We start from the raw sequence: 18,298 nt of genomic DNA, 5'->3' as shown, positions 1-18,298 counted from the left end.
AAGGCAAAGAAAACCCATGTCACAGATTCAGTTTGCCTGGGATTAAGCCAGGAACCAAACCATGCTAGTGTGAGGCTTCGGTTTTGTATGTAGCAGTAGATGATGTCACAAACAGAAAATACAGGGATGGACAATTTTTGAGATTGCACAGGGGAACACAACCACTGTATAAAGAAACACCTGCATGTTACAGTCCGCTTTGGGCACTGACTGCAAAGGCTGAGGTGGGCCTCTTCTTTTCAGCCCTGCCCCTAACACATAGCTAAAGTATTTTTCAGCGCCTCTGAACCATTCTCACGTTTTCGGTTTTTTTTTTTTTTTTTTTTTTTGCAAGTGTCCGGAATCCATTTCAGACCCACTGTGTCAAGCTCTTTGTTGGGGGTGCCGGCCTGTGCCTTTTTGAAAATAAGCTTCTAGGTGGCTGTGAAGTGCACCTAGGTGTACCTCGGCTCTCCCCCTCCCCCGCTCACAGGCACGCCTACTTGATTTAGGGCCTTGGGGCAGGCCAATCTCCAATTAGGAATTGATGGAGTTGATGCACATGCTACAGTAACGTTTAACAAGGGGCACCTTTCTTGTAAAAATAGTAAGGGAGGGGCAAAGAGGGATCAGCTTGCAGGCCGTGAAATGGGCAGAAACCCAGGGCGCGCTGAGCCGTACCAGGGCCCGGCTGCAGGCCCCCTCCCTGCAGGCGTGCGCCCGGGCCAGCCGCGCACGCGCACGCACTCGCGCACGCCGGCACCTCATTTGGGCGCCGGGTGTCGGCGGCGCGCGCACGGCAAATGGAGTGGGTCCTCGCGGAAACGCTGCTATCGCAGAGCCGGGACCCCCGGGTCCTGCTTGGGGCGCTGTGCCGCGGGGAGGCGTCCGCGGAGCGCGTGGAGACGCTGCGCTTTCTGCTGCAGCGACTCGAAGACGAGGAGGCGCGCGGGGGCGGCGGGGGCGCGGGCGCGCTCCCGGAGGCGGCGCGCGAGGTCGCAGTCGGGTACCTGGTGCCGCTGCTGCGGGGCCTGCGCGGGCGCCCGGCGGGCGCCTCGGACCCCGGCCCGCCGGCCCGCCACCACCGGCGCGTGCTGAGGGCGGCGAGCGCCGCTTTGCGCTCGTGCGCCCGCCTCTCCGGGGGCCCGCAGCTGGCGGCCGCCCTGGCGGAGGAGGCGCTGCGCGACCTGCTCGCCGGGGGGCCCGCGTCCGGAGCCGAGACGGCCGTGGAGGTGCTGGCGGCCGTCGGGCCCTGCCTGCGGCCCCGCGAGGACGGGCCGCTGCTGGAGCGGGTGGCGCAGGCCGCCCTCGCCCTGGCGCTGGGCGCCGACAGGGACCGGGATGAGGCGGGGCCCGCGGAGGACGCGGCGGCGCTGGCGGCCGGGAGGCTGCTGCCGGCGCTGGGCCAGTGCGGTGGGGCGGTGCTGCGGGTCGTATGGAGCGGGCTGGTCGCGGCCGGGGCGCCCTCGGAACCGGACTGCGTCGGGCCGCAGCTGCTGGTGCTGAGCGCCCTGGCCGAGAGGCTGCTGCCCGAGCCCCGCGCCGACCGCGGTCCCGGAGCGAGCGAGGAGGACCCCGACGCGCGGCGCTGCTGGCGCTTCTGGAGGACGGTGCAGGCGGGGCTGGGGCAGGCCCAGGACGCCCTGACGCGCAAGCGAGCGCGCTACCTGCTGCAGAGGGCGGTGGAGGTGTCGGCGGAGCTGGGGGCCCACTGCACCTGCGGCCCCCAGGCAGGAAACGGTACTTGCCTCTTGGCTTCCGGCCCAGCCCCACTTGGCTTTGGGTGGTTGTGGTGGTGGTTACGGGGGACGGGGGACGGGGGCTCCTGCTTCCAAAAACCAGCTCTCCGCCATCCATGCCTAGTGGGTATCCGTTAACCTTAAAGCCTGGAAACCTTGGGAACCTCGCCTCGAGGGTGTTCTGCAAGTGACCCAAATCACTGCAGCTGAGAACAGTCAGCATTTCTTTCTGACCCAAAGCAGGGCGGAACCCTGCACCTGTGGAATAATTAGGAACGTGACTGAGCCCAAGCAGGATTTTACAGCCCAAATTTGAGCGATCTCGTGGTAGGTTCATCCTAATAGGAAGGAATGGTTAGCTTCCATCAAATTGCAAGAAAAATTATTTACTTGTATTGACCAGTGGATTGAGTTTTGAACGTTAGAACTCTGTCCTAGAGATCATCACATTCTTTGGAAATTTCCCTTGGCAATTCTCTCATTCGGGACTAAAATTTGTTAAATGTAGGGTCCTTAAGTCGACCTTTTGAGGGTATTTTTGCTATTGATTTAATAGGTTGAGTCCGATTTTAAATAGTTTTTTTTAAACCTTTTGAGACTATGTTTCCTCCTTTATTACAAAACAAGAGTGGCCGAACTAGCAAGGACTCCCTTCAACTTGGTACTTAACTGTTGATTGGTTTGTTCACTGCAATGTGTGAAAGGGCGCTTCAGTCATCTTTCTGAGCTGTCCAAGACCAAAATAGAATGATTCAAAATTGTCCCAATACATAGAAAATTTCTACCTTTTCAACTGTAGCCGCCTCTTACTGGTAAGGGATTTTTGTTTGGTTGAAGTTGTGAGTAGATTTTCATGTTTGTCTAAAACGTTAGATAGTAAATATTTTGTCAGTCCTCAAATTGGTGATTATCCAGCGAGTTTTCACTGGACCCTGGGATCATGACTTGAGCCGAAGGCAGACGCTTAACGACTGAGCCACCCAGGCACCCCTGGAGCACACATTTTAAATGACCGAAATTAAAGTCATTTATTTCAAAGAGTCATTCTGCAGAGTTTTAAAGATGAGCAATAGTCTTTGTTCCCTGCCCACCCCTGGTTTGCCCCCGCAGAGAGCGACCACTTGTACCTCTTTTAGCTGATTATTTTGGTACTTGTCTTCCAATAATCTGGGTAAATCAACATCAATTGCCATAGTTATACTTCGGTTAAATGTGAGTTCAGTGTTTACAAACTTATGACTGAAGATGTTCTTCACAGGTGACCTGTGTTGTACATTATGGTGATTTTTTTTCCTTCTTGCAGGTCTTTCCTGGAATTACGTCATTTACAGATTTGTTTGGTTCTCTCTCTATTTATCAGTAATTCAGCCTTAAAGTGTTAGCTAGTAGTCTAAATCTTTCTTTTTTTTTTTTAAGATTTTATTTATTTATTTGAGAGAGAAAGAGAGACAATGAGAGAGTACAAGTGGGAAGAAGGAGAAGTGGGCTCCCCACAGAGCAAGTAGCCCGATGCCGGACTCGATCCCAGGACCCTGGGATCATGACCTGAGCCGAAGGCAGATGCTTAACGACTGAGCCACCCAGGCGCCCCTGATACGTTTCTATTTCTTTTATTTCCATCTGACCCTTAATTTCCATTCCCTTCCATTCCCATCTGTTCGTTCATACAGGTTGTCTACCTTTTCCCGTAGATCCTTTAACATGTGAATCGTAGTCCTGTATTAGTCCTCTGCATGGGCCATCTCGGAGTTTGGTTTTTTTTTCTCTCTGGGCAAGGGGGTCACTCTTTAGTAGCATGAAGTAGATCTTTATGTCTAGAGATGAGCGCTCCTCTTCTGTGAGGCCGTTGGTATTGGGGCTTGGGTCACACTAGTTTATGGTGAAGCTGGATTTGGATCTTGTTGCTGCTGTGGTTGTGGGGTGTTGCTACCTCGTGTTCAGTGGGAACCCAGGAGTCCCTAAAGGTTTTTCCTCAGTGTTGTTGTTTTCTGAAGCCGTTCATGCTAACACCACAGAGTTCCCTCACCCTCTCCTGTGGTGGCTGCATTCTGCTCCTATCTGTGGTAGGTCTTGACTGCTGGTTTCCTGCCCTCCCCCCACTGCTTTGTATCAGTGCAGGACTCTGGGCATGAGGGGGTTTCCTCCTGTCGGTGCAGGGTTGGGCGAGCAGGTTTTCTCTCCATCCCCTCGGGTGGCCAACGTTTGCCTGGTGTCGGGGCCGGGACAGGTTTGGGGATGTGGCAGGGTTTCCTCCAGGGGCAGACAGCTTTTGTCTCCTGTTTGAGGAGGGTCCTGGGTGCAGACAGGCTTCAGCAGTTGACCACCACCTTGTACTCCTGTAGGGCTGGGCTGGGCTGCCCCAGTTAGTCCCGCTGTCCTCTCAGACCTATGTGGGCCCTGCATGCATGTGCTCCAAAGTTTCTTGCCTTTCCCACAGTCTTTCTCAGATCACCTGGGGGATGCCTAAGGAAACGAGCTGGTGAGTGGTTGCAGACTCCCTTGGGGTTCCCAGGGTTCTAGGCTGTCAAAACTAGCCCACAGCTCACCTTGAAAAACTCAACAAACGTTCATTGTTTTTTTCTTTTCTTTTCTTTCCTTTTTTTTTTTTTTTAAATTATATTTTAGAGTAAGAGAGAGAGAGTGAGCAGGGGGAGGGGGAGAGAATCAGACTCCGCACTGAGCATGGAGCCCAACATGGGGCTTGATCCCAGGACCCTGAGATCATGACCTGAGCTGAAACCAAGAGACGGACACTTAACCAACTGCGCCACCCAGGTGCTGCTCCTTGATTTTTTTAAACTACTTTTTGGTGACCACGTCTTCTTCCTGCACTTGGCCAGAGGTAGATTCAGTTCGTGTGTCCTGTGTGTTCTCGGAGAGAGGCTTTCTGCCCTTTGGAGTTCCCATCCCCTGGAGGCATTGTAGTCTCAGCTGTCAGGGGGTTAGGACTGTGTGTATTGTCCAGGCTTTTCTCTTTGTCAGTATGGCAGGAGTGTTCTTCTGTAGCTTTCTCTCTCCTAAGTGGAAACTGAGACCAAGCGTGTCTAAATGCCTTTGTTTTCCCATCCCATTTGATTTATGGTCTGATGGGGGATAGAAATCTAGCGTGGAAAACGTTTCCGTTCAGAACTTTGAAGGCTCCGATCTATTGTCTTAGAAGCTCGAGCTTCCAGTCTTGCTGTCCAGCCGTGTGAGAAACCGTTGCGAATCGTGTTTGTTTATATGTGCTCTGTTTCTTCTGCATGGAAGTCAGTGGGGACTGTGCCCCATCATTCTCAAGTTTCACAGTTTTGGTACTGGTCAGTTTTCATCCTTCCGCTGGGCACTTCGTGGACCTGGTCCATCTGGAAATCATGTTCTTCGGTTCTGGGAACTTTTCCTGAGTTACTTTCTTTGCTCCCTTCCTCTCTGCTTTCTGTTCTCTTGTTGGATAGTGAAGCTCCTAGACTGGTTTATCAAAGCGTCTTTTCTGTCCTGTTTCCTATGATTTTGTCTCTTGGTTCTATTTCTTGGGTGACTCCCTCAACTTTATTTCCAGTCCTTTGAGTTTCTGGTTTTTGCTATCCAATTTTTATTCTCGTGAGATCTTTTTTGTTCTTGTAATGTCCCCTTATTAATCGTATCCTGTTCTTATGACAGCATGAGGTTTTCTACCTCTGGCTTAGTTTTGTTCTCCAAATTTCCTGTTTGTTTTGGTCTTGATCTTCAATGTGGATGTTTCCCCAGATGGCTGGTGATCCTTAGATAACTGTTTATATTTAAGAATAAGGAATCAATGGGGCACCTGGGTGGCTCAGTCGGTTGAGTTTTGACTCATTTTCTCCTCAGGTCATGATCTCAGGGTCGTGGGTTCGAGCCCCGCTTCAGGCTCTGTGCTTGGTAGGGAATTTGCTTGAGGATTTCTCTTCCTCTCCCTCTGCCCCTCCCCTTGCTCGCTCATGAGCTCTCTCTCTTTCTCTCAAATAAATAAATAAATCTTTAATTAAAAAAAAATAATGAACCCAAAATCAAGTTTAAAGCTCTGAACACATAAGTGGTGCTTGCTGACTGTGAACTTCACTGCAAGGTGATCTGGCCAAGCCGCACAGTATTGGGTAATCTCTGATGGCAGTATTTTCTTGGGCTGGCCAGATTCAACGGAGACCTTCCAGTCTGCTGCCACATAGTGAAGGCCTGGCCAGCATTCTGGGACCTGAGGGGTTCCTGTGGTGGAAGGGGCAGGTGGAAGGGGTTCACTTACTCCCGACCCTGGTAGGGTCCAGTGCATCTCAATCCAGAGACCCACAATTTTACCTTCTCCAGAGAATAAATTCCAGTATTTTTCCTGCTCAGAGCATAGGAAAGGGCACTGAAGATCTGTTTCTTAAACACACCAAACAAAATTCTTTTTAGTTTAGCCTTGCTGTTCACCTCCACTTACAGAGTAACTTTTGCTGCCAGTTCCTTAGGTCTGGTTCCAGTGTAAATCCGGTTTTTTCTTGGCTTTCCATGTGCCACTTTATATTCACTTTTCTTGAGTCTGCTTGGCTTTTCTCTGATTTTCAAACTAAGTTTCACTGCTGTTGTCAGCTCCCCTGTTTTCGCCATTCTTTTGGGTTTTTGCCTTTGAAACGTCCTCGACTGTTATAATGAGGTTCTTAGGGAGAGAAAGTGGGGTTTATGTGTTCAAATCCATGATTCTTACCAACAACTCTAAAACAGTAATCTTAATTAAAAGGAAAAAAAAAACCTTTTGAGATTCTTGTTAGCCCAAGCCTCCTATCTAGGCTTTGGTACAGGGACACTCTCCATTATTAGAGAATACAGTATTTGGTAATACTGGCATTATTTTAAAAATGATTGTCATTAAGAAACTTATGAAATCTACAAAAGAGGAACTAATTTTCCTTTTTAAACCGTATCAGGCCCAAGTCTGTTTTGGTGGTCTGAGAAGAAGAAAGATGAGCTTCTAAAGTTTTGGGAAAACTATATTTTAATTATGGAAACTCTAGAAGGAAATCAGGTAAGTGTTTTCATATTTTAACAAATCCTGTGTAGATGCAGTTTTAATTTTTTTTAATCAGTCTATAAAAGCAATGCAGAAAGACCAATTTGGATAAAGCATAATAGGATACAAATGTACTTTGTTTTCTGGCATAAATGCAATTTAAAACTGAATGTTAACTCAGGAAATTAAAGCATACTTCTAATTGACTTAAATTGTCACTCAAAAAGTTTTAGTCTTACTTGTTCTTCCCTTGACATTTACTTCTGAAGTGTTAGTTTTTAGTTTCTCAGCATTATGAATAATCTTCAAAGAAATACAGACTTAGGAAAATGTTACTTAAGGCAATTTGAGGTAAGTTGTTAAGTAAATAATTGCCCTGTCTGCCTCCCTCCCTCCTTCCCTCCCTCCCTCCCTTCCTATTTTCGTTCTTAGAGCTGTGTGTACTGGTCCTGCAAGTGGAAACGTGAAAAATCATTTTTATTTAACTTTGAATTTGCTTTTGTAGAATTTTTAAGTTGAGCGGAATCTCTTAAGATGACCTAATCTAGTGCAGTGGTTCTCAAACTTTAACATTCCTTAGAATTACCTAGATGGCTTGTTAAAGTACGGATTGCTGGGTCTGGTCCCCAGAGTTCCTGATTCAGTAGGTCTGGGGGCGGGGCCTGAGAATGCGGGTGTTTCTCCAGTTCCCGGATGATGCCTCTGCTGCCCTGGGATCACTCGTGGAGAACCCGTGGTGGTGTAGGGCCTCCCAGTGTGTCTGCTGCAGACCTCTGAGGGGCTGGCTGTCCGGGTACTCGTTGTTAGCTATCACCCCAAGTGTGCATCAGGCATTGTTCGTGGACTGAAATAATTACGATGTGCTAAATGTGCATGAGGAACAAAGAAAGCATTTCCAAATTCAAATACGCTTTTATGGTTTTCCTTAATCAGATACCTAAGACCCCTATAATTTATTTAGAAACTCTAATTTACCTATTTTACCTACAGTAGTCTGGCCTTACTCTACATGTGTGGCCTTGAACATCACTTGAGTGCCTCAAGGGATTATTTTTTTTTTTGCCCTCTTTGTAATCTGTTGGTATTATCAGCCCTACCTATTTCCCAGGACAGTTGAGGATTACATGACATGATTTTTGATACTCACTGTACAAATGTGACATTCTTGTCACTGTGTCCTAGGTCGTATTCATTAGCTTTGTGACACTCAGTCTCATAGACCAGAATTTATAGGATATAAAAACTGGGAGAATCAGGTAGCTTCTGTGTGGTAGGGCTGCTATTGTACAATAGATGAAAGTAAGTTTCATCTGAATTTTTAAAGTTTTAAAGTTCATCTTAATTTTTAAAGGTGAGTTTTTATTTCATGTGGTTTTCTGTTTTTGTTTTCAGATCCACGTTATAAAGCCAGTTTTACCAAAGCTAAACAGTCTGTTTGAATATGCAGTGTCAGAAGAAAACGGTAATGGTTACTTGTATTTTGATTTTTATACATTTAGAGCTTTTTTCCTCCCCGCTTGATTTTATAACTAACTTTTAGGCATTATAGAGAATTTGGAAAAACCATCAAAGTGTAACAGAAAATATGCATCTGCTGCCACCAAGAGAACAGCTGTTAACATTCCAGATACATGCCTTCTGGACTGATCGTTCGTAAGGTTCTGTTTTACTGAGCAGTGTGTCCAAATGCGCTTACCTGTATCCTTGATCTTTGAGAACATACCTTTAAATGGTTGCGGAGTGTTCTGTAATTTAGCGGTATGGTTAACGTTGTAAACTTCTGCTCACGGAACATTTCAAACATTTACAGAAGGAGAGGAATATGTAAAGTGAGCCTCACCACCCAGCGTCAGCAGTGACCGGCACGTGGCCAGCCTGTGCCCCTCAACCCTCTGTAGCCTCCCCCACTGCCTCCCCCCCGCCATTGACCGTGAAGCACCCCCCCCCCCCCCGCCGCCCCCACCACCCACCACAGTAGATCCTGTTGTCTGAAATCATTTGAGTATATGAGTATACACTCTTTAAGAGATAAGGCCTCTTTAGGAATGTTTTAATGATGGTGTGCTCTACATTGTTAATAATGGCTCTTTGGTATTATATATTTTACTGCTTTCCATTCTTATTCTCTTTCTGTTTCATTGTTACTTTTTTGGGATTTCAGTTATTATTCTGTATCTTGGACTTTTTAGGAAGATTCCAAGGTATAGTTTTAAGTATGGTTTTTAAGCCTTTAATCGGCACTGTGTTTTGAGAGTTTTTTAGGAGAGATAGAAAGAAACTGGAGCTTCCTAAGATTATTTTGTGAGACTCTGTTTCTATCAACAAAACAGCTAAATGCAGGCTGACAGTGTTTTGTATGCATATGAATGATAAACTGCTGTATTATCGTGTTTACCCGTGAGAATTAACCTGGGTAAATGGGTTTTAGTGCCTACTCCAGATAATTACAACTTTAATAGTTCGACCCCTAGGAGTTGAGCTTTATCCAGTCGAGTGCTGTTGTTGTTTTCTGATACACTGGGATTTTTCACGGACTGTAAGAATCTATAGTCACCTGGGGCTAGAATTTAATTGAATCCTGTTGTGACTTCACTTATGCATTTACTATTAAGATGATTCTCTTATTACCACGTTTTGCCCACAGCTCTTGGCAAACCAAATCAAATAGCAGTGACAGGTTTGGAAAAATTACCATTGCCAAAGCATTGAACAAGCAAGCATCTTGGTGTAAATTCCAAATAATGGACCAATTCATTTCTAGAATGCCATGAGTTAAAAATGCTGAATAATTTTTTTCTAGAAGAATTAAAAGATATTTCAAAAGAGTTAAAAAATATCTCTGAGGTACATATTTATTTTGTTTGGGTTTTTTTTTTTTCCCACTCATTTATAAATTTAATAGAAATTCATTTAGTGTCCAGTATATGCTAAGTGCTAGGGATAAAGTGGGGAGACAGATGTACTACTTTTCACTTAATTTTTGTCTCTTCCATGAAAAAAAAAAGTTGTAATGATAAGTTCTATGAAGGTACCAAACAAGGGACTGAAATAGAATATACTGTGAGTGAGGCCATCCCTTAGGGTGGTCAGGGAAGGCCCACCTCAGGAGTGACGTTGGAGCTCAGAGTTGAGATGGCAGCATGTGAGAAGCCTGAGGTGGGGCGGAGGACCCAAAGGACCAGCGTGGCACAGGGTGGTGGCTGTGGGAGGCTGGGGTGGCGTTGGCATTGTTCTCGGGGTCGCTTCATGCCTTGTTCAGATTTTCTTCTGAGAGTATGAGGAGCCATTCAAGGGTTTTAAGCAGAGGAGTGACAGTCTCAGATTTCTGTGGGAAAAATGGATGGAAGTAGGGTGACAGAAGGGTTGTTTGAAATCACCCCAAATCTGAAGGTCCAACCCGTGTGCATGGGGCAACAGTTAACTTGTGTGCGCTGTGGTAGCGGTAAAGTGGCTTGCTGTCTTTCTAAATGAGACTGCCTGGGTCTCATTGAGCTGTAAACTCACTGTATGTTAGAACGAAGTCAGCGTGTTCTTGTGTGACTGAAGTTGATGTGGAGCAACAGAGCGTGAGAACCAGTGTCAGCGTCACGTGCTCTATCTCCACAGGGTGTTGGCTCTTTCACCCGTCCTGGCATATGTGTATTTATAAAAGAATGTTTGAAAGTGAAAATAAAATCCTGACCAAAGAAGGTGTCATCCATTTTTTGGAGCTGTATGAAACAAAGATTCTTCCATTTTCACCAGAATTTTCTGAGGTAATGAGGCCTTTTTCTTCCCCCTTACTCTCTTTGTCAAGAGATGAGAGGTAAAGACATTTGTTGCGTCATAATGTGATCTTCAAAAAATACATACTAGGGCTCTCAGAGCAAGTGACATTTTATGGATTTGCATAATGATGCTGTTTTCACAGGTCTGAATCTCTGAATTGCTGCTGTTTGTTGAGTGATGCTCCTCCCCCAGTTCTGAGCCAATGAATTATTGTTAGCTACTATATTAAGCAGAGATTGCCTTTTGAGCTACATTTATTAGCATCTGTACTTCCATTTGTCAGAAATCACACAAAGCAGAGACTGAGAATTACAGCTGGGATTTTAAGTCTTGTAGTGCCAGTGAGTCACATGATCACTTAGGGTAATTTACCCGCATTTAGAGGGACCCTATGAAACCTTCCTAACTGATGACATGCTGTCGCGTTTTGATATGTATCATTTTCCACATTCTCCTTCCTGCACTTCCTAGACACATGCTTTTTTGACCCAGTGTCTTGTAATATTTTTGAAGATACAATTTTTTCCCGTTTTATTTTCCAGGCACAGGGGCTCACATTTTCTCTTGCGTATCTATCTCTTTTGGTTTGTCCTTGTAACTACGCTTATTTTCCACCATGTATTTCTTCTTTGGGCTCCTTTCCTTCCTTGCTGGCCCTATATGATCTCTCTTCCTCAGTTTTTATCAGGTGGGAAGATTCTGTACGCATTTTGTTGTAGCGGTGGAGTTAAGGTACCCTCCATTATTAGCCCTGAGTTAGCCCACAGTGGAAGAGCTCCACTTTGCTCAGCACAGCTCGTCTGCAGCCCTGCTGGGATATGCAGCTAAGGCAAGCCGACTTTTCAAAGTTGCAACTGTAACTTAACATCAGTTACATTTTTGTTTTGTTTTGTTTTAGTTTATTATTGGACCATTAATGGATGCACTTTCAGAGAGCTCTCTGTACATCAGGTAAACAAACATTGTGTTATCTAGCAGCCGTGTAGTAATATGTCCTCGATATAGAAATGTAATGTGTTTGTGAAATAGGACCAGGCTGTTTAATGCATTTCGTACATCACACATGTTGCCGAATAAACATTCAACTTTTTCTTACTATGAAGTCCCTTTTGTGTGTTATTCTTCTTGCTCTTCTTCTATTGGTTATATCAAGTGTTCCCTTTTTTTGTGTTCTTTCTTACCTTGAACCCTTCCACTCTTGGGGTTTATGGAAAGTAGATCTCGCCGAGCTTACTTGCTTCCCCTTGCTCTGACTTCAGCTCTCCTGGAAGTTGTAGTGCTGTTGGCTGACCGTAACCAACACTCCAAACTGGTTTCCTTTTTTTTTTTTTAACTTTTTATTTTGACTTAAAAGTTGTGAGGATAATACAAAGAATTCCCATGTACCTTTCATCCACATCCCCCCGATGTCAGCGTGTCACCACGTTTGCTCAATCGCCCTTTCTCTCCCTGTGGGTGCACGTCGGCATGTACCTTTCATCCACATCCCCCCGATGTCAGCGTGTCACCACGTTTGCTCAATCGCCCTTTCTCTCCCTGTGGGTGCACGTCGGTTCCCCAGCTCTGTCTGCTGAGCAGACTTGCTGATCTGTGTCTGTTTCAGGGTCCGTCTGTCCATCCATGTGAAAAACCCCGAGGTCACAGCAGTACCTCCGATTCCAGTGCAGTGCCACAGGGCTCACTAACCATGCCCTTTCCAAATCTGACAGAGGCTGCCGCTATCGCGAATATGTCACTTCTTGCCCCTCCTCCTCTTCAGTCAGACAGCGAGGAGGGCGTGTCAGTGCTGTGCGGGAGCCTCGTGTTTTGAGCGCTCTCCGTACTCTTGAATTACACCTTCACAGTGGTCCCCTGCCTTTGAGCTTAGGTGGTCTTTTGAATACTAATGAACTAAACGTATACTTGCAAGTCTTCTGTTCAGTATACCTCTAAATAGACAACCCCTGCATTGCCAGTCTTTAAAACGTTTAAATTAGTTTGTGCTAAGTTATACTAATATTTAATCCTATTTAATAAATATTGAAAGAGCATAGCAACACTTGATTTGCCAATTAGTTTTCAAATAACTCATTACTACTGAATAGTTCTGTGAAGCAGTTAGACGGCTGGAGAGCAGTAAAACCTACTTGGTGCCTCTAAAAGAGTCGACAGACACATTTGTTATGAAATGCCTTCAGTTTTCTCGCACTCTCGTGTTCAATTAACAGATAATGTTCCTGGTGGAAGCGTATAGCAGGAAAAAAACATGATTTTAGTAGATGTTAACAATTATATGTTCTTGCAAAAATCATTAATTACTCATATATGTTTTTCTATGAATGTTATTTCTTTTATTTATACTTAAAGATTTGAAATCATTAGATTATACGTTGGAAACAATAAAATATGATTGAAAATGATCACTTTTTTAGACTTTTTTAAGATGATGCTATTTTAGCAAGATTCATAGTGTGTGTCAAGGAAAGTATCATAAAAGGAAATCCATGTCTACTTAGTGTGTTACGATACTAACTCATGTCCGTTTTCCTAGAAGATCCTGATGTTTTTGTATTCAGAAGGGTTTTCAGAATTTCACTGAAGAATAAAATGCGGGTTCAGGAAAAGATGTTCTGATTGTTATTGAAAGACTTTTGAGCCATAGTTCATTTAGTTTCAGTATACTTATTTGTAAATTTTAAATATTTGTTTTTTTCCCCTCATTTGTCTATAGGTCCCCAGGCCAGCTGATAGGAAGTGGTTCTCCATTGGGATTGAAATTACAGAAGTTTTTAGTCACTTATGTTTCTCTTCTTCCAGAAGAAATAAAGAGTATGTGTCAGTAAAGAGTTTTTTAATTTATTAGCTTTAAAATTTTTAGTATATTGGTGATGAGCGCTATCCTATGACTGTTATGATCAGTATTGTCAAAATAGTTTTCTTTTTCGGGAATATACATATTTTGTCAGAATTACACAGGCGTTCATTGTAATTGGGTACACACTTTGCCTTTATACCGAAGACTTATTACCGGTATTGGCGTGAGGAGCATGGAAGTCCTTTCAGGATGTGTGCTGCCATTGGCCGTCTTTTCTAGTTTTCTCTATTCGCTTTCCAAAAATTAGTGTAATTGGTTGAAGAAAGAGAGACCTGGGTTTAGGAAAAAGTTGTAAACAGAATATCCATTGTGGCAAAACTGCCCCTCTATAGATAGGAACTTGACAGGTAAACGAAAAATATACTTGCTTTATGTAGACCTTGTATCTTAGAAATACCCACTTCTTCAGATTGGGGGTTTATTTTCCTTTCTGATGAGTTAAGTTGGTAATCAAAGAGCAACACCCAGTGTTATTTTGTTTGTTGAGCAGCAGAAGGACTTAACTCTACTTCTGGGTCCTTTTTCCCCTTGTGGCTTTGTGGCTTATAAAGCGATCCCGGGTATGAAACAGTCACACATTTCCTTTTGTATTTCATCTGCAAATAGGGTGAAACAATGACCAGTGGAACTATCTACTCAGAAGTCAGGGATGAAAAAGTATCTCAACTTTAGGTTTCTAGAAAATTGGCTCTTTTGATTACTCTTTTAAAAAATTAGTTCATTGAGAAGGTCCACTCAGATGTTCTGTAGTTTGCCAGAAGTGAGAAGTGTAAGCCGTCTGGGGATTGCTTTGCTGACCATGTTGGCACATCCCAGGTCAGCAGTGCGGAGAGCGAGAGGATGGTGGTAGCACCCCTGGGGTTTGAGTGCCTGCTGTCCGTGGCCAGGGCCAGCACGCAGTGGACGCTTGTAAGTGTGTTGAATGAATGTGAAATGGAAGCTCAGCCCCCGCCATCTTCCCGGTGCCATGAGTGAGACGTTAGGCAGAAGTGGGAACTTAATTAGTCCAACAGAAGAGAGGGCAAGTAAAATGTTTACTCAGTTTTTACTTAGTAGATTTTTCAGTCAGCAGTTTCCGGTGAGTATCTTAAATGTTTTGTGCTAGGTACTTGGAAGATATAAAATACGTGGTATTTTATAAATAATATAAAATATTATTTTATAAATAAAACACAAGCTCCTTTCAGGAGCTTCCAAGGATTTCTTAAGTCATTCTACGGTGATGATCTGAGGAAACCGACATCGTCACTAATTTCATGACTTGAGGGTCTTTAAGAAATGACATATTAGCAGAGAAGGCAGAACGGAGCACCGGATATTGGTATCTCAAGATAGAAAATTAGTGACTAGATCCAGGGTAGGTAAGAAATGGCGTATGAGAAGGAGCTAATGTTATTGTACGCAGATACCAGAGGCCAGTTACCATCAGTAATTCTTACTGTTTTTCTTTAACCTCTTCAACAGAGGACTGGTTCTAACAGTAAAAAAAAATTGATCTTACACCTTAAACTTCTTTTTTATTATAGCCGCATGGTTATCAGAATCTCTACAATATAGGAGTGCCTGGGTGGCTCAGTTGGTTTAGCGGCTACCTTCGGCTCAGGTCATGATCCCGGGGTCCTGGGATCGAGTCCCGCATCGGGCTCCCTGCTCGGCGGGGAGCCTGCTTCTCCTTCTCCCTCTGCCTGCCTCTCTGCCTACTTGTGCTCTCTCTCTCTCTGTCAAATAAATAAATAAAATCTTAAAAAAAAAAAAAAGAATCTACAATATAGTAGAGTACTTATCTTACAGGAATGAGATTGAAATAGAATTGATTTTTTTTCTTTTTTTTCCCAACAGGTTTGTTGAGCTATAATTCACAGACCATAAAACTCATCCTTTTAAAGTGTTCATTTCATTGGTTTTTAGTACATTCACAAAGTTCTACGACCATCACCACTAGTTCCAGAATATTTTCATCACTCCCAGAAAGAATATTTTTATCACCCATCATCGATCCCTTTCCATTCTCCTTTCCCACCAGCTTCTGTCAGCCACTAAATCTCCTTTCTCTGCAGATTTGCTTATTTTAGACATTTCATGTAAATGGAATCCTATAATATGTGGCCTTTTAATTTATGTCTGGTTTCTTTCACTTAGCATGTTCTTAAGATTTCATCATCCATGAATGAGTCATCCAGTAATGATCCATGTCAGTATTTCATTCTTTTTGTGGCTGAATAATACTCTACTATACAGATACCACACATTTTATTTATCCATTTAGCAGTTGGTAGACATCTGGATTGTTTCCACTTTTGGTCATTATGAAAAATGCTACTGTGAATATTCACATACAGGTTTGTGTATGAACACATGCTTTCAGTTCTCTCGAGTGTATACCTAGGAGTGGAATTGTTGGCTCCTAGGGTAGTTCTCGGTGTAACTCAGTTTAACTCGTTAACGGTTTTCTACACTGGTGCGCCATCTTGCCTTCCACCAGCAGTGTATGAGAGTTCCAATTTCTGTCTATCCGTGTCAGCACTTGTTAGTGTCTATCCTTTTGATGACAGCCATCCTTGTGGGTGTGAAGTTCTATCTCATTGTGGTTTTTTTTTTTAATTTAAATTCAGTTAGCCAACATACAGTACATCATTAGTTTTTGGTGTAGTGTTCAGTGATTCATTAGTTGCATGTAACACCCAGTGCTCATCACATCATGTGCCCTCCTTAATGCCCATCACCCGGCCACCCCATCCCCCTACCCCCCTCCCCTGCAGCCACCCTCAGTTTGTGTCCCCAGAGTTCAGAGTCTCTCATGGTTTGTCTCCCTCTCTGATTTCTGCCCATTCGGTTTTCCCTCCCTTCCCCTGTGGTCCTCTGTGCTGTTTCTTATATTCCACATATGGTTTTTGATTTGCATTTTCATACCTTTTAACGATGTTGGGCAGCTTTCTGTGTGACTCTTGGCAACAGTGATATTTTAAAACCTTTTCTTTCAGGTAGTTTCCTATTAAAGTTTATTCAGAAGATGACAAGTAGACATTGGTGTGCCATTCCCATTTTGTTTCTGTCTAAGGCTTTGGCAAATGTCCCAAGATGTAAAGCCCTGGGTATAGAAGGGCTTCTTGCTCTCAGGTAATTTACTCTGTGTTCACATATGTTCATATGTTCACTTAGGGTTATCTGCAGTAACTTTCCATCAGTAAATTTTGTTTCTCCCTCTGCTTTAATCTGTAGTGAGTGGTTTTAGTTAATATTGGCATGGGGATTTGAGCTCTTACTTTGGAGCTCTTAATTTTATATTAAGAAGTAAAACGTCTATTTATATGGTTGGACTTATTTTGTTTTATGAATTACTAATTTATATATGTGCCATGATACATGCTATTGGATTTTGATCATTTTAAAACAAGGCCAATAAGGTTTTCTTAAATTACATTGATATGTAGAAAACTAGAGAGAAAATATCAAACAGTAATATTGATTGCAAAGTATTTCAAAAAATGTAAAATTCTTATTTTAATAGTGTCTTAATTACAGTCTTTTGAAAGAGATATATTTCATATTAAAATTGAGCTCTACGAGAGACCTTAATGGGAAATAATAGCCTTGAAGGTGTACTAACAGTGACTTTCTACACTGGGAATTGTGGATACTGTAAATCAGCTTGTCAGTATTTACAAGTTATCAGGACTGTCTTTGGGAACATGGAAATGCATGTTTTTGTTTTTTGATGTCAGGGATGTTCTTCAGTGCACTATGATCACCCATCAGATTCTACTGAGAGGGGCAGCTCAGTGCTATCTTCTTCAAACAGCTATGAATTTGGTAGATGTGGTAAGTTTATCTTTTTTACTCAAGATACTTCAGTTTACAAGTCTTTCTCTGTGAATAAGTGTGCAAAAACGTGTCAACGTAGCAGGCCTGTGATGCTGTCATTAGAAAGCCCTGCTCATGAGGTTGGCTGGCCCTTGCTGGAGGCCAGGAACATGGATTTCGGGAGGGTTCGCCCTGTGGTAACTAGGAAGAGTGATGGACTATGCCCGGTGTTTACACAAACAGTGCGGTTTTTACTAACACCTGCTTTCCTTCTCGGAGCCTGGAATCTTGGTAGGTGCTCAGCAGGGGTGCCTGTAGGACCAACTCCCAGTAAGAACCCTGAGCCGTGAGTCTATAACGAGCTTCCCTGGTAGACAACAGTTCACACACTATCACGGCTTGTTGCTGGGGGAATTAAACCCATCTTGGGTGACTCCACTGGGAGAGGACGCTTGGAAGCTTTTACCTGGTTTCCTCTATACTTTTTCTGCACATCTTCCTGTAAATTGATTTTCAAGGAGTCTGTAGTATCTTTCTTTTTTACAGAGCCCCTTCACTACTATTGCTGAGAATAGGGGTCAGCAAACTTTTTCTGTGAAGGGCCAGAAAAAGTCCATTTTTTAAGGCTTTGCGCATCCCATGGTCTCTGTTACAACTACTTAAAAGCTGCCATAGACAGTTTATAAATAAAGTGGCTATGTGCCACTAAAACTTTATTTACAAAAGAGCTGTGAGTGGTTTTGCCGACACCTGGCCTAGAACAAGGTATCTTAATTCAACATGTACAGGCTTAAGGGAATGAAAAGACTTCTGTGGTTTTCATAAGACAGGGTCATTTTCATGGCTTTGAAAGTAAGCTTCACTTTTCGACTTAAGTAATTTCTTATAGAATGTTTTTGTTTTTGCTTTTACACTCTGACCATATTGTCTCTTGATCATAAGGAACATAGACTTAGAAAATAATCTTTCACTTTATATAATAACATATTGATTGCTTGTAGTCAGTATCTTTTCTAAAGTTGAATTTTTTTTTTTAAAACTTTCTTTTGATTTAACTAGTAATATTCTACTTTAAATGGTATGTTAGTTTGCTTTTACAGTGATTTCATTTTATTAAAAATTTTTAAGTGAGTAATTTTTTTAAACTGCCCTGACACCCTCCCCCTACTT

The 18,298-nt window shown here is 43.5% G+C and overlaps 1 protein-coding gene across 4 annotated transcripts in view; it reads left to right on the top strand.

Moving 5' to 3' along the window:
- The first annotated feature begins 751 nt into the window (after nt 1-751).
- The window catches only part of TARBP1 (TAR (HIV-1) RNA binding protein 1), an 87,637-nt gene continuing 70,090 nt past the window's right edge, over nt 752-18,298 (top strand). For all 4 annotated transcript variants that reach the window (XR_004302524.1, XR_004302523.1, XM_032430424.1 and 1 more), the window contains exons 1-8: nt 752-1,719; nt 6,623-6,720; nt 8,098-8,167; nt 10,312-10,460; nt 11,372-11,424; nt 13,184-13,281; nt 16,309-16,444; nt 17,050-17,146. Coding sequence is in view for 2 of the 4 variants with exons in the window: in XM_032430424.1 (XP_032286315.1) it covers nt 783-1,719; nt 6,623-6,720; nt 8,098-8,167; nt 10,312-10,460; nt 11,372-11,424; nt 13,184-13,281; nt 16,309-16,444; nt 17,050-17,146 (1,638 nt within the window). In the remaining 2 variants the exon portion in view is untranslated. The remainder of the gene's footprint in view (nt 1,720-6,622; nt 6,721-8,097; nt 8,168-10,311; nt 10,461-11,371; nt 11,425-13,183; nt 13,282-16,308; nt 16,445-17,049; nt 17,147-18,298) is intronic.

This window comes from Phoca vitulina, unplaced genomic scaffold, assembly GCF_004348235.1.
Source record: "Phoca vitulina isolate PV1807 unplaced genomic scaffold, GSC_HSeal_1.0 scaffold43, whole genome shotgun sequence".
Taxonomy (NCBI): domain Eukaryota; kingdom Metazoa; phylum Chordata; class Mammalia; order Carnivora; family Phocidae; genus Phoca; species Phoca vitulina.
The sequence above is the reverse complement of the archived record's forward strand: the minus strand, read 5'-3'. Positions and strand labels throughout refer to the sequence as shown.